General features: G+C 40.5%; 2 protein-coding genes across 2 annotated transcripts in view; one reads left to right on the plus strand and one right to left on the minus strand.

Moving 5' to 3' along the window:
• The window catches only part of hunk (hormonally up-regulated Neu-associated kinase), a 10782-nt gene extending 1991 nt beyond the window's left edge, over positions 1 to 8791 (plus strand). The window contains exons 2-9 of the mRNA XM_024266533.2: positions 876 to 1168; positions 1640 to 1695; positions 1957 to 2092; positions 2184 to 2311; positions 3744 to 3870; positions 3958 to 4126; positions 4313 to 4475; positions 5227 to 8791. Coding sequence (XP_024122301.1) covers positions 876 to 1168; positions 1640 to 1695; positions 1957 to 2092; positions 2184 to 2311; positions 3744 to 3870; positions 3958 to 4126; positions 4313 to 4475; positions 5227 to 5975 — 1821 coding nt within the window. The 3' untranslated portion in view covers positions 5976 to 8791. The remainder of the gene's footprint in view (positions 1 to 875; positions 1169 to 1639; positions 1696 to 1956; positions 2093 to 2183; positions 2312 to 3743; positions 3871 to 3957; positions 4127 to 4312; positions 4476 to 5226) is intronic.
• Positions 8792 to 10810: 2019 nt separating this feature from the next.
• On the minus strand, positions 10811 to 16130 carry mis18a (MIS18 kinetochore protein A). Its single transcript, XM_024266407.2, has 5 exons — positions 15765 to 16130; positions 15617 to 15683; positions 15293 to 15415; positions 13337 to 13439; positions 10811 to 11452 (listed from the first exon to the last, which is right to left on the minus strand). Exons 1-5 carry the CDS (start codon positions 16000 to 16002, stop codon positions 11372 to 11374), a joined length of 612 nt encoding a protein of 203 aa, XP_024122175.1. The 5' UTR covers positions 16003 to 16130; the 3' UTR covers positions 10811 to 11371.
• Between the last annotated feature and the right edge of the window lie 108 nt (positions 16131 to 16238).

Here is a 16238-nt window from a genome sequence, read left to right on the forward strand (position 1 = left end):
CTCTCATCCAGTGATGTAAACAGAACCCATCCATAATGGCTAAGTGTGGGCATGCGGTCAGGTTGTAAAAAGGTTTTCAGAAGTGAATCGATGATCCGAGCGGGAAGGGTGGACATAAAAACCAAAGGCAAAGCTGAAGGGCAGGAGAAAGAGCGGACAACATCGGACCATATTGTTAATGGATATGGTTATTAGTTCCACTTGTCATGCCGGCCCATGTCTGTCCATGCTCCCCTTGAGATGATTTGTGTTGTGAGGTGGGCATGTTCTTGAACCCAGTCTAGACGGGATAAAAGGACTTACGAAGAAAGAATTAAATAGTGTGCGTTTCATTTTAATGACATTGAGTTGAGGACATTTAGAAAGACATACTTTGAGTCTTCAAAAATACACAAAAAACCCCACCGAAAAATAATAACCCCTCAGTTCTAATACTTTCTGTATATCGGTGTAATGTAGCGGCAAATGGTGGGAACACTAATTGTCCATTTGGCTCTGGCATCTTCTCAGCATATAGGATAACAGTTGCCTCTTATTGGTTTATGGGGGTTCAGTAACCCCTCTGACTCTCCCACACTCAGACAGCCGCCCCCTCCCCACAGCCTCCGGGCCTGTTAAGTGCTTGCTTTGCCCCACTGACACTGACAACAGCTGTGAGTGACATGGTAGTGTTGAGTTATATGTCTTTCAACTGAGATTGAGTGATTCGTCACCTGTTACACTAAGGCCACTGAAATTTGACCTTAAAACGCATAGCGATGCGGGGCCTGTACTACGTTCCTTCGGTATCATTTACGGTACCACATTGGCCAAATGTTTTAACAGAGCTAACCTCGTCTTTATCCTCTCTTGATTTTATTTTTTTTTTCACTTAGGTGGCAGTGAAAGTCATCGACAAGCGGAAGGCCAAGAAGGACTCGTACGTGACCAAGAACCTGCGGCGGGAGGGCAACATCCAGCAGATGATCCGCCACCCCAACATCGCACAGCTGCTGGACATCCTGGAGACAGAGAACAGCTACTACCTTGTGATGGAACTGTGCCCCGGTGGGAACCTCATGAACCGCATCTACGACAAGAAGCACCTAGACGAGCGGGAAACGCAGAAGTACATCCGGCAGCTGGTGCTGGCTGTGGAGCACCTGCACAGGGCGGGTGTGGTGCACAGGTAAAATAATGAAATAAACAGTTAAACTATCAACATTTCAAATAATTTCCAATGTTTATTATCTTAGATCCATACACCTGTCTTGGAACTATATCCCCGGCTTTATACATACTCTTAAATCATAACTTAAATTATAGTTTACTGCAAAAAAGATGCATCTTATCAATTTACTGTTTTAAAAGACCTTATGGTCCTGGGAATATTCGGTTCTTTGTTACTCAAGAGCCTATGACAATGAGGTGGTCTGTGTAGACAACTGTAACAGGATTTCTGAGACTGAAGGGGGGTGTCTGAAAGTACACAATAGGCTGAAAATCAGCAAGCATGACCAACATTAAGAGGCTTACTTGAGTATGTCTCCGGGTTTTCTTTGTTCTTCGTTTTGCATTGTACTTTGATGACACTCTTGTGTAAGTTATCTCAGACAGAATCTGCGGGCTCTGATATACATTGTGCCTCTCTGTCTTGCAGGGATCTGAAAATTGAAAACCTCCTGTTGGACGAGCAGAACAACATAAAACTAATAGGTGAGCAGGAAGTCCCTTAAATGTTGTGGGTTTTCATTCCTCCGCGCTGTTGAGTGACTAAAGGATTCAGATTTTGCACAACCTTGCGTGATATGACTGCGTGATCTTGGAGTGCCACAGTGTCCTTAATGAGGTGAAAGGTCAAGAGCTACTAAACGTCCCGTTAAAACCTTTACGAGCTCTCGCCGCAGCGCTAATCTGCCTCTGTTTGTCCGACGGTAAAGAAAACTAATAAAACCCATCGCCTCTATCTCTCCTCAGACTTTGGTTTAAGCAACTGTGCGGGCATCCTGGGATACTCTGACCCCTTTAGCACCCAGTGTGGTAGCCCGGCATATGCTGCCCCTGAGCTGCTCTCCAGGAAGAAGTACGGGCCAAAAGTTGATGTCTGGTCCATGTGAGTTTTCTTAGTATTTTTTGATATGTGTACATGCAATTTAATGATACAGAATGGAACCAAAGTTTATTTATTTATTGTGATCTTGCAGTGGTGTGAACATGTATGCAATGCTGACTGGAAGCCTCCCGTTTACCGTGGATCCGTTCAGCCTTCGAGGTCTGCATCAGAAGATGGTCGATAAGGAAATGAACCCTCTACCTCCTTGGCTTTCCACAGGTAAATACTCAAAGCGGCAAAGGTGCAACTACCTACTAAAACAAGGAGGAAAGAATTTAAAAGTTGCATTTTGAAAAGTTCTCTGCCCCTTAGAAAGGAGTAAAACAAATTCCCTTTAAATAAAAAACCAAGAGTTTTTAATTTTAAAAAAAGAAATCTAGTCACTCTGAAATATTTGATCAAACTCTAATTATTTTTCTATTGAAAAACTTTCAACTGAAATAAGACTATTTTTCTTGTAAGACAGAAAATAGGACAATTTTACTTAAACAAGGGGCTTTTTAAAAACTTTTTTAGGATTCTGTTTTTGCAGTGTTGTCGTTGTTTTTTTTTATTTATACGGCACGTCTGAAAAATAAGGAACTCGTCTAAGCATATTTAATCACAGATAAGTAGAAGTGACTGTTTGATGTCTTCTTTATGCATATTGCTTGCAAATAAAGAAAACTAGAATTGACAGAATTAGAGGTCAGATTTAAAAAAAAAGAAAGCACATTCAAAATGGTATCTCAAAATATTAATTACAAACATAGAAAAAGCATTTCTGATTTTCAAGCGTGTAAATGTTACTGACAGAAGGTTAGAATCGCAGGCCAATCACACTGCTGCTTTGTTTTGTTTGCGAGCGAGGTATGTGAAAGATTATCACTAAGGCAGCTGGTAACGCCTGAAGGCGCTGGCACTGGATCAATTTTTTGTTTGCAGTTGGTCTTAAGACAAAACAAAATTCTGATGAAAGATTTGGCCCAATTCTTAAGAAGCTGGGTATACATGTTATCACACCCCCCTGTCATGCCATGACATTCTTACCTGCCATCAAAATAAAAACCAGGGAATGGTTCGGGGTTTTAGATCAACGAGAGTTGTCATACCTGAGTGATCAACAATAGGGATACACAAAGCAGTTGAAGTGACGGTTTAATGCCTGCTGTAGACATATTTTTTTAGGGAAAAAAGAAGTTGACAGAATTGGATTTAAATTGAAACACTTTAATTAAAAAAAACTCAAAGCATTTCCCATGGAAAAAAATGAATGTCTGTCTTTTGGGTGCACAAATACAAACGGTTCCTGTAAAAGTTCTAAGACAGCGTTATGGGTATGTTATTGGCTCCCTAAGAGGCTGTGTCTCTCTTTCAAGTCATAACAGTGTCACTTGCTAATATGCAAACGAAGGAATGGATTAACCTGCTTCTGCGAGTGCGTAATAATAGGGCTAGATCGCTTTTGTTATGTAACCGACTGAAGGTTGAGAAAGATTATGAATAAGATAAGGAGAGTCCAGGCTCTCATTCGTGTTTATGCACTTCTTTTTTTTAGAAGTTGTTATATCTAACATATAAGCTGTTATATAAAACAGGTAAAATAAATTAGTGTGTAAAAACATATCCTGTGTGATTTGCGTTAAACATGTGTGAACTTCTGTGTTCTCAGGGGCTCTTTGCCTGTTGAAGAAACTTCTTGAACCTGACCCCAACAAACGTCCAAATATCCACCAGGTGATGGCGGACTCCTGGCTGCAGCTGGCCAATAAAAACACCGGAGCTCCCTACCTCAACAGGTAAATCAACACACAAAACACATGTGGCTACACAGCCCATCCAGTTCAAATAAAAAAAATCAAACTTTGTTTTTTTTTTCATTTTAGAATCCACATTGAAGAAATGAACCAAACGGTTGTTCGGCATATGACAGAGAAGATGGGCTACAAACACAGCGAAGTGCTGAGTGCCGTCCTGACCAACCGTGCATGTCATACCTTAACCGTCTACTTTCTCTTAAACAAGAAAATGAAGAGGCTTTCCAAAGAGTACAGGGTATGTACAACCCCCTTCCCCCCCAGCAAATATCATACCTCAAACTTAAGAGCTATCACGCGAGCACTGGAAACATCTTGAACTGCTGCTCGCTATGAGTTTTATGGATGAATTATGTGGTACTAAAATGGAACGGCACAACAGGTTTGGCCTGTTCTAAAAGTGTTGTGTACTATAATTATACAGGAGATGCAGTTCCAGGAGAAAAAGAAAGGAGAAAAGCAGAAAAATGAATACTTCCAGACACAGTGGCGGAAGCATGTCGATAAACTCACCATACCCCCAAAACAGACGCCCGTCTACCTGGCTGTCAGCAAGGGGCGCAGCAAGGAAAAGAAACACCGAACAGGTGAGGAGCACTTTTCTAAAGCATAAATAAATGTTGACTTGTTTAAAGAAAGTGCAGTTTTATTTATTGTGTCTGTTTCATTTACTTTTATTCACACAGGGTAGGTTGACTGAGCATGCATGTTCTTGTACAGCAGCGACCTGTTTCACACACACGTAGTTACCCTGTCATCCCTCCATCCGTCCATTGTTTGTCTGTCCATCCATCCAACCACCCACTCATCTAATCTCCTGAGAAGACACATCCTGGACAACTTGTCAGTCAATCATTGGGCAAGACACTAACACTTAATTCTAAATAAGTTTACTTGCTGACAGACAAATGAAGTAACCAGTGACTGGTTAAAGTATTTAGTTTGTGAATCAAGTGAAGACTTTTGTCAGAAAGGATACGTTCTGTGTCACCTTTTACCCCTGAAAGTGGGACAAAAGACACATCCCAGGGGCAAGCTTAAGCTTCTTTTTCTCTTTTGCTTAGACATACTAAGAAATCCCCACAGGCTCTTTTTGGTCTATCATGTCAAGATGTGCTAGTACTTGCAAAGTTAAAGTCAGAGTAGAATGTTATGTGCATTTCACACATTCTGTCATGATTGATGTGTCATAACCTAAGCACACAAGATGTGCAGATAAAACGCTAGCTGCAATCCTCATCTTACTATTCATTTGTAGAAAATTAGGCAAACAACATTTATGCATTTTTTAAATTTATTAATAGTATTTTAATTTAAGGTGTGATCTTTTCTCCTCAGGCCTCTTGCGTGCCCTAGTTGGTGGCCATCGGAATTCACCGCTAGCGCCACCTGGCACCGTTGCATCGTCGTCCATGGAATATCTCGAGATCCACCCACTATTTCCCACCACCCCGCAGCAACGAAGGCGTTTGGCTACCCTCCCGCAAGTTAACACGAGCCCAGAACACAACATTCCGGCCCCGCCGGCTCCATCACCCATTGGTATGCACTCCTTTGGGTCACTCTGCAAAGCTGAGGAAATTGAGGACACACCCTCCACACCCTGGTATAAGCTGACCAATGGGACTCTGTCGCCGCCACGACATGTCTCTGCTTTCCAACCTGACTCCTCCTACTTAAAAAAGGCCACAATCCCCAGCCCCCCTGTTCTTATAGTGAACCCGCAGCCTAAGAAGAGTAACTCTTCCGACTGGTGCGGTTCCTCTGATACTAGTGGTAGCCCCCCAAGCACAGTTGGAAGCCCTCCAGGAACGTCGGCTTTCAGCCCACCAAAGTCTGCCTTTAGTCCACTCAACCCCACATCGGCATTCAGCCCCCCATCCAACAGTGGAAGCAGCGACCCAGACAGTCCAACACATCGCAGCAAGTTTCCCTCCATGGGAATCGGACACATCCTGAAGAAGAAGGTCCAGCTGCAGCCATTCAGTTTCCGACCCGAACAAGTCACAGAAGAAGTGGTATCGCCACCTCCCTACCCCATGCAGACTCTCTTGTGTGCTTCAGGTGCACTTAAGACCCTCTGTTGAGGGACACAATGCAGAAGAAAACGAAGATAGACTGACTCAAGGCCCTTCTCAGAAGAAAGGTCTTCCAGAGCGGCCTTTTGAACTGTGAACTCTCCCTTTATTGCAACTGAGCCACTTTTCGCTACACCTAACTCTTACAAAAACTGGGAATTTCACATAGAGTACCTCAATTGTTATCAGATCTGTTAATTAGTACCAGGTGGTGACAGTGAGAAGATGAGATTGAAGTCAGATCCCTGAGCTAAAGCTAGCTCTGTCCTTGAGGCAGAGTAGAGTTGGGGCATAATGTAATATGGGCCTTTGCCATTGAACCCACACACATCCGTACACATTAAACAATGTATCATAGACCAAGTCAAAAGTATTCTCTTGTGTAAAATTTCTACAACTTGTTTCCGATTGAGCCGTATACTGATTCACACCAGCTAAGTGACTCCAACTTTTCCCCTTACCTTAAAGTACAAGTGTAAATGTTTTGTGTCTTTGATAACTCTGTGTGATAGCCTCCGACTTCCAGCCAGCTGGCACTGTATAGGAAATGCTGGCTGAAGAAGTTTACTGCACTGCTCTTGAAAACCAAAACCTATTGTAACAATGGTGTTGGAGCGTCTTTTTACCTCACTGCACTGCACTCAAGTACGACTTGCTTAGACAGTGTTGCAGCATTACAGCGCGTAAGCATAGAATCACGTCAAGTATTCACTAAGAATACAGCCGCATACTAACTTTGAAGTCACTAATAACTCATATTTCTAGTTCTCTAACTTTTCATACACAAGCGTCACATCTCTTTTAAGACCTACAGGGAAACTCATACAGAAAAAGTCTTAGAAGTCACTTTTTACACAGTAGGACATTCCAGTTTATAGTGGGTTTATAAAAGAATAGAGGATCAAAAGCCTTATAGAACTAACACACCTCAACGATGGCTGAGGGAATGAAACAAAAAAACCTAACTTTCATGAAAATATTTCACGTCTTTTGTCTTAACTTTGTAGTTTGTGCAATAGTTTTAAGTGTCAACTGGAATGATGAGTATTTGTCACGAGCTCTTTCAGTGACATGAAACTTGTTCCTGTATATAACAGTACAACCCCTGTGCGCCATGTTCAAGCGGAGCTCTAAATTTGTTAAAAAAAGAAAGAACAAAGGGTTCCACAAGCACACGATGAGGCTTTTTTATATGTTAAAAATGTAAAAAAAACTCTTCCTGTCCATGAAAAGTTGCATGAGTGTAAGTGTACTGTCAAAGCATTTGAAATTGTCTTTTTTAAACTTGTTTTCTGGCTAATACAGAGATTCATACGGACTCGAGGGGGGGTCTTTTGTAAGATTTTGTAACGGGTGATTTTGTTTGAGTGTTGAGAGATTTCTATGCTGTATAAATTTTTTTTAATATATGATGAACTCCTTGTCTGTCTGATCTTTTACTATTTGAGAAAACAAAGTTCTTTGTTAGCTGGAAAAACTTAACGATACTCATGAAATTATACAGGAAATGGTTTAATAGTTTTCTGTAGAATCCAGCTGTCGTTTTAATTAATTCACAAGTAACACATAGCCTCAGGTATATTTAATTTTTGCAGAATCTTCCAGTTTCTGTAGAACCTAAAGTGAAACCATCTCTGGGGATGGTTTTAGGTTACTTTACATCCACTTTATCCCAATTGTCTCGCAACCGATACAAGTTTTCCCAAAGGACACCTCTGCTGGGTCTCATTTAAAGTCACCGGTGTGTCCTTAAACAGGAACACTGATACCACAACCCCTCCCTCATCGCTGACACACACGCCGATTGTAGACACTAATCTACTCAGCTGTGGCTCCCTGTCCGCATGATAAACATCTTTGGGTGACACTGCCATGTCGAGACAAAGAAGGGGAGGGGGGCGGGTCTCCGGGGCTCTGAGACAAACACACGGACAGGGGTGACACAAACAGGGACGCCTGATTTAATCGGCCTGGCTAAGCTGATAAAAGCAGAGGGGCAAGAGTGGCCCTAAAATGCATTAAAAGCCAGAGGCCTTTGTTTTTGCAAAGACGAGGCGGAGTGTTGGTTAAAATCCCTTGGCGCTCTGCTGAGACAAACAGCCTGTGGCCATGAATAAATACTGAGGCTTAAACACAGCAGAAGGGTCCTTCAGGACAGGCACAGAAAATCCTGCACTAGCGTGGAGCAACACTATGTTCACACCTGACGCTCTGAGAGGAGTCGCTTTTTCTCAGGGGGAACATCGATGTATAATTGTTTTCCAAAAATCCTACTAAAGTTTCTCACAAATATGTTTTTATTAGCCCTTCATAGAGCTTCAAAGTGCACATTTTTATTGCAAAAACTATAGTGGGAACATAGCTTCTGACCTGTTAATTTCTTTATTCAATTTTAGGGGTCTTTTATTTAGGAAAAAAACAACAAAGTTATCTAAAGGAAGAGTATTTCTTGCATCATATTGTAACATTTAATGGGAAATCACATTAATGTGGCAAATTTAGACTATTCTTTTGCCACTAATTTTGATCTTCACACTAAAAATAAAAAAATTGTTACATTTTTAAGTCCGCTAATTTGTGACTTTTCAAAACAATAGATTTTTGGAGGGAAAAAAACAACACATCTGTTTTCAGTGTTTCCAAACTGTCCACTTACTGTCCGGCAGGACTTTATTTCTGTCAATCTGTTCAGGCTTAGATCCTGATGACACTAATCCTGTTTTCTGCCCCCTGTTCGTCACATATACATGCACACAGGCTCACACCAGGGTGTCACTGGCAATGAGACGAGCCTTTGTGTCTGAGAAGAAAAAAAAAAAAAAAAAGTGGCAGCCACTAGGAGAGCAAACTGGACATCCTGGGTCAGTCTCGGAGGGACCGGCGCCGTCTCACAAAGCAAAGAAGCTGTTGCAGAGAAGGACTAAAAAAACAACAAACAAGCAGATGTTTTTAATGAAGCAGGAGGCTTTGATCACTCTATAGGGACTATAACTGGCCAGCTATACACCCGGATGAAGCTGATTAATTAAACTAGAAGGTTCAGGGCAGTTACAAAAGAAACCTCCCAAAGATTTAAGATTACACAGAATATTCTAACCCCACAAATAAAGGAAGTTGCCACCGAGTGAGACACAAAACTCCAAGAATTTGGATGTAAACACCCACACATGTAAAGAAAAATACAAGAGATAATCACCTTAATCTATGAGTAGAGATAATAAAATGCACAGTTTGGAAAATTCACTGAAAAAAATTAAGAGTTTGTCACTGATAAGTTATCTGCAATGGTTGGGTGTGGCACTACTGAAAGGGGAGAAATAAGCTGGAAAACACACACACAAAAAACCAAAAACTAATAATTAAAATTGACATTTTTTTGGGAGAAAAAAAATGAAGACAAATGCTTCTTGTTGTTTCCTTAAGTTTTTTATTAAAATGTCGGTTTCCCAACACCATATTTTCTAAGTTGCCACACAGGTGGCACTCCTAAAGATATATTTTCCTAAAAATAAAAAAAGCTCAGCCATCAAATCAAAGAGCAGCGCTCAGCCTATCAGATCTCCGTGTCTGTGGTAGCAGCAGCCTCAGTCTGACCCATCATTGGTCTGTTGTTTCATTCGGCAAAGGCTGTAATTGGCTGCCAGCGTGTCGAAGCTTCATTGACTCCATGGCAACATTGCTTCCTTATTGCTTAGGGAAGGTGAAAAAGGAGGGAAAAAGGGGGCGTCGACTTTCCCTCAGACTCTCACCGCTGCATTATTCATCCTTTGTCCCCGAGAGCTTGTCGGATGAGAGTAGATGCGCAGAGTGATGTGTGCGCGCATGTTTCTATGTTTGTCCTGGTGGCAGTGATTGGTTCAGGCGTGAGGGTTGAATGGGGTGAAACCGCTGCAATAATTACACCAAATGGTGCAATACATCCAGCAACACCATGCCTATATATAAAGTGCTGGGAGAGCAGTCTGTGAGACAGGTGGATGATACTGGTGACAGATACCTGCCTTTTTTTTTTAATTCACAAACAAAAACATTTTTTTCCCCCAAAATAAATCAGATTTGAGGTGTTCATATACGCATCTGGACAACAGATGGTGACGTACGCAGGCGCATCCTCAGGAGGGAGTCTGACACCAACACCACCAAAAACAACAAGAACCACGCGGGTTTGTTTGTTGTTGTTTTTACTCCCAAACAACAGCAGAGGGTGGGGAGAGAAGGAGGGAAAGGGGAGGAGGATGAGACAAAGGGTGGAGTTAAGAGCTGGAGAAAAACATCCTGCGGAGATTAGGGCAGTTTGGGGAGGAGGGGGGAGTTCATTCAGAACTCCTCCTCTGCGTGGGGTGATAGCTTCAACTGACAGGCGCGCCGGCCAGTGAGGCGGGCTGGCGGGCTCCTTCAGCGGCGAACGAGATGACGAGATGGCAACAGGCGCTCTCAGCGTAGCACGTGCTCTCAGTTGCCATCGCAACCTGCCCTTGGATACAGCGTGCTGGTTGGCCGTCCTCAACTGTTGTTGTTCTGTGAGGCTGATGAAACCTCGTGGGTGAGGGCGGGCAAGCGGTACAGCGCCGAGCCGCTTCGCTGTTTATGGTACGAAAGTGTTGCTAGGCACATTAGAGGTCAGCTAGTAAACAAACATGGAGGTATTAATATTTAATCATCCCTGCCACCCCTTCCATAGATAAACTTCCCATTTAACTCTGAAATCCAAGGTGTAGTTTTAACTGGACAGCACAGCAGGATGGCACGATCCTTCAAAATTTCAGCAGAAAAGAAGATCACTTTAAAAAGATTACTGTTTGTATAAATACCAAGAACTTTGTCGATGTTTGAAAAACAAATCATTACTATGAAACTAGTGAACACTTTATTACATATAAAACACTTGAAATCTTACAAAAAAAATAACAAAAATGACAGTTCCTTTAATTAAAAGCAAAATATTTCTGCCATTTCAAAGTAACAATTTATTTAAGTATTGATATAATTGAGACTTAGTAGGAAAATTCCACACCTAAAAGGTAATTCTATCTGTTGAAAAGATATAAGAAGAAGTGTGTGTGGCCAGGAACGGAAAGATCAATACTGCACTGTGCTGAGTGTGCAGCCTGCATGATGAAATCCTGCACAAATAAACATTCTTCTCGCGGCACACATACAGAGACCCACAGAGACGACGGTGCCACGAGAGGCGAGCTGGCAAGATGATTGATTACGAGTGCCGGCAGTCTTTGTTTCAGCAGTTGCACTCGGGACGAAAGCAAGGTGAGGCTGTGGAACAAAATGTACCCATGAAGCAATGGGGCGGATTTTCAGGTGGGAAGGGATATTGTAACGAGGAACTCTAACACCAAATCTGCGTGTTAACATGCGGACAAACACCCTCTCCGATAAGTGGGCATCAATTAAACTTCATCACACCCATCCTGAAGGCCACTTTCGATCTCCTCCTGCCTCTGCGCCATGGACACCACCAGCATTTTCATCTGAAAGGAACGTGGGGGGGTCAGGCAGGAGACAAAATAGAAGAGAAATGAGTAGAAAGTGAGGATGGAGGAGTCACAGCGGGGAAGAGATGAAGGGAGGCGTGGACAGGTGGGAAACAGGGGGAGCAGCAGGAAGCAGTTAGAAAATGGAGAAGGATTAATTAGAGAAGGGAGTCAGTGAGGAGGAATGGCAAAACTCAGAGAGGAGGTGGTCAGAGATGGGCTTTCGATTCTGGAGTGAGGGGGGGTAGGTCCACAGTTTAGATAGACGGAATACATTAACCACAGCAGCAGGGGAGATGAAAAATCAACAAATAAATTGCAGCTAAAAAGAGAAAAGCTAAAGGCAAGTTTGATGGAAAACATAAAAATAAGCTCTCTAGATGATGAATCACTGGGAAATGCTGAAAGGTTTAACATGTGTACGATGCAAGATTTGACTTGTAATGAATCCAATGTGTTTTAATGTTTAAACACAAGTGAGGGTTTTCCCTTAATAAAACACTGCTGACTCTAAAGCTAACACATCCATCTAAATTAGTAAAATCTGACTCAAATAAGCTTTTTTTTTAATTTGGTAAATTAAATGGGTGTACAACTATTTGTACTCCTGACCTGGTCAAACATAAGCATAATCCTGTTGCAGAGCACCGACAGCAGACGGTGAATTATTGCGATAAATCTCCTAAAATTACATCTAGTGTGCAATCGTCAGATTAATTGCCAGCCTATCCAGGCAGACAGTAAACACAATCAATGGTAAACTAAGCTCTCTTTTCATTCACAACAGTTTTTTTTAAATCTAGTTTCAGATTAGAAGACCTGGAGAGGTTAGTTTTTTATGTTTTAGTTAAAAGTATATTTTTTATTATTATTAAAGTCTTCATAAACTCTTAACTCTGCTCTGTTTTTTCAGTTCAATGTCCTATTTACTTGTGCATGCCTCAACAGCACAACCTTCTTTTTTTGGATGTTTTTCTTGATCAAATCTTGTGATAAAACAGACTGCCTGTCATTTTAATGAATTGGAATTAAGTAATTTAAGCAGGTGTTTCAGAGCTGTGTTAAGCCACAAAGACACCTGATGATAAAAAAACATGTTTTCCCACCAACAGAGATGCCTCAACATGAACCCCTTCACATCTTTTGTCCCTGGTGCAAGAGTGTGGGTGAGCTGTGAGGTGTTCCGGCACTCTTTCGCCACCTACTGGCCAAATCCTGCATTTAAATGCTTTCTAAACAAAGGGTGATTAAGATGAACTCAATTTGTTTCATCTATGCAGCTAAAAAGCAGCATTATGACAAAAAAATTATACAATCAAAATAATTTGTGTATTATACAATCAATAAGGCATTTTAATATTATTATAAGGTCATTTAAAAAGAGAAATAAAAGGTTGTAGCAGAAAATATCTAGTTTCTCAAGACTTCAGTTTGTAATTGTTGAATTTATAAATATATAAATAAACCTGTTTGCGGGAAATGACATGGAGACATGAGGTAATGTCTCGCACAGGGGTCTGCTCGCCTCACCAGAGAGAGTTTTCTGGAACTAAGCTGATGTCATTCCTGCTGTAGTACAACCTGTACATGTCTATCACACAACAGCGACAACCTAAAGCAACACAATCTCTGTCATTAGTTCCTGATGCTACCAACACTCCTTATAACTTACATCAATTCTGTTTTTTCTTAACTTTATTTGAAAATAACTATAAAATAAAGTTTAATTATTTAAGAAATTATGACAAATATTTGTTTGAAACAGAAAGATGGCCGGGTTTAAAAAAAAAAAAAAAAAACTTTAAAAAAAATAATGTTGACAGAACGCTAGGTAAGAAAAACGGAGAAGCCAGACAAAGAAAAGCTGCAGCACTTATTTACCTCTGATAGCTGTTGTTCAACAAAGCCTCTGTACTCCAGCGTAACTGGGGTCTCATCTGGGCCCTCTGCTGCCATCATCTGGCTTGCAGAGCCGAGCACATAGCTGAAAAATGGATCATAACAATGTATAGTAGAAGTATTAATTCAGCCATGCATTATTCAATTCAATTCAATTCAATTTTATTTATATAGCCCAATATCACAAATTCAATTTGCCTCATTGGGCTTCATGCCTGTAGTTTTAACAGATGCACAGATGGAGTCATAAAATATGCACAATAGGTAAAAACTAAACAGACTATAAAGAACGGTCATCCCTGTCCTTAGACCCTCCCTCGCGGTAAGGAAAAACTCCTAAAAAAACCTGAGTCAGGAAAAAAGAAGAAACCTTAGGGATTCCCACATGAGGGAGAGATCCCATCCCAGGACGGACAGGCGATACCAGAACGGTTAAAGAAAAGTTAGCTGCTAAAACTGCATATATGAGTAGAGTTCATTCATATAGAGCTGAGGGACGAGTGATGATTAAGTCCATAGTCCAGATGAAGCAGAACTGCAGTCCACGACCAGGAGCAGGAGGACAGACGACCCAGATAGTACAGATAGACAGTATAGATTCTACCTCTGCTGAAAGAATGATACTCAACTGCTTAATTTGTGTGATCGTGATAGCATTTATTGTGGCTTTAAAAACTGCGTTTGCAAAAAAAAAAAGTAAAAAATCTATAAAGACCTAGATTCAATATTTTTTTGCCAATTCTGTTAGCTTTTTAAAAAAAAATGTTTTGTGTTCTATTATGTAAAATAGTCTCATCATACAGTGCATTGGTAACATATGAGAAATTTGGGAATTATGTACATCCAAATAAAAGGTAATTCTGAAAAGGAAGCTTTTCCCTTTAAAATCCCACTTCAATCATCTTTTGATCTCTTTTAATTATGATTATCCAATTTTTAGCCAAAATCAAAATAACCTCTGTCATTTTCTAGGACAATTCCTGCAGGAGCTCATTAGAAATTCACTTCTGAGTAGCAGGCAAGACTGCAGGTGCAGAATAAGCCCGCTCCCTTCACCCTTCTTTTTACACACTGTCCCGCAAGTTTACAGCCCCTCACACCGCTAACCTAACATTACTGGTGCAACTAAAAGGGTGAGCAATATCGGAGCTATCCGGCTGTACAGTTTTGAGCCAGATGCCGGTTCAGACGAGGAAAATGAAGACGTACATGGATCTATTAGTCTGCAAGGGGATGCATCAGATGGAGCGGCGAGCTTGTGGCCTGTCTTGTCTCGCATCACAACTACAAGTTTTTGTAAATGGCAATTTTTTGTCAGCTCATGTTTCACAACAATTTGAATAAATACACAGAAAGGCTATTTTAAGCCTAATTTTCTTGATATATGCCCTCCATGATGACAAAAATGCCACAAGAACACGTTAAAAACAACAAAATCATGATTTTCACAAGAGTGGCTCTTTAAGGAAATAAACTATGTATTTTTTAGACTAAAAAGCTCTTATTCTAATTTTAAATAAGATAATTCTAGACATTGTGTCATTATAATTGCTGGGATTCCAAAACTTTATGGTTTGGATTTAAAAAAATGTATTTACTTACCACGTATTGTATAATAAAGCTGCTAAACTGTTTTAAAGAGCTTTATTACTTAAATTGGGACTTCTTAAAAGGATTCTTAATTCCCAATAAAAAATTTTACTGCAAAAATTGTCTTTTTCACTTAAATTGAAGCAGAGATGTGGAGTGAAACACGTTTACAATGACCCAAAACGACATAATTTGCTTTATTTTGAATTTAATATATGCTCCCAGTTTTTTATTTTTTATTTTCTAACATAAAGTGTTTTATAGAACCATCTAACACAAAAACATATGTGTCATCACATGTATCTTGTGGATTTAAAATCAATAAGACTGTCGTGGGATCAAAATTACCTGTCGATGTCTGCTACGTTGAAACAGAACGTAAACCTTTTGTGGTCCAGCTGTTTGGGAGTGGATGTGTAAACCATGCCGAGCACAACATGACAACCTCGACAGATGAGATCTACAGTTATACTGTACATGATGAGGGGAAAAATTTCAAATTATAAACATATAACAAAAATAATGTTAAACTATTCACAGTTTTTGTTATCTTGATATAAACAAGAGGAGATAGCTGACTACAGTGGGTTTTAAAGGTGCAATCTTTTGACAAATTAAAATTATTCACTTGCAACATTCAAATTGTTCTTTGAGCTTTTCCACTGGTCTTACCAGAGAGAACGCTTTCCTACTTCTAACAAACGATGCTCTTTTCCAACGAGAACGTTGTCAGTAACTCCTGTAATAATAATAATAAAAAACTTAAGCATGTTAGCTGCAGCAGCAAATGTTCTATTCTATTTATTGACCTCAGACTCACGTTTCAGTTTTATCTGGTTTTCTCCGTATTCACTTCCGTCCCATGAAAGTGAATCCCCAACAGGCAGCCTGCACTTCCCACAGACGAAGACGACGGGTCCGTCGTCTTCCTCCTCCACCACATGGTTATCGTGACCGAAAAGAATTTCTTTAACAGAGGAGGAGTTCAAACTGCCACCTTCAAATGTCTTATTAAGATTTTTCCGATAGGCCCCGTTCGGAGTTTTCCAAGAAGCCATTACTGCTAACTTCTCCTGCTTTTTTCCTTTTTTCTACCCAAATGTTTTGAACCTCCCGCCTAAGTTATTGGTCAAAGTATCGCGATAACTACATTTGAAGACTTCCGTATTTTATTCCCCGAACATATTCTATATATTTTTTTAACAATTTTGTTCTTTGTCATTTTTATCGATCAATTATAAAATAATTGTCAAATAAATAATTAAATTTCCTCATAAATGTGCATAAACCATGC

This window comes from Oryzias melastigma, linkage group LG14 (assembly GCF_002922805.2).
Source record: "Oryzias melastigma strain HK-1 linkage group LG14, ASM292280v2, whole genome shotgun sequence".
NCBI lineage: Eukaryota > Metazoa > Chordata > Actinopteri > Beloniformes > Adrianichthyidae > Oryzias > Oryzias melastigma.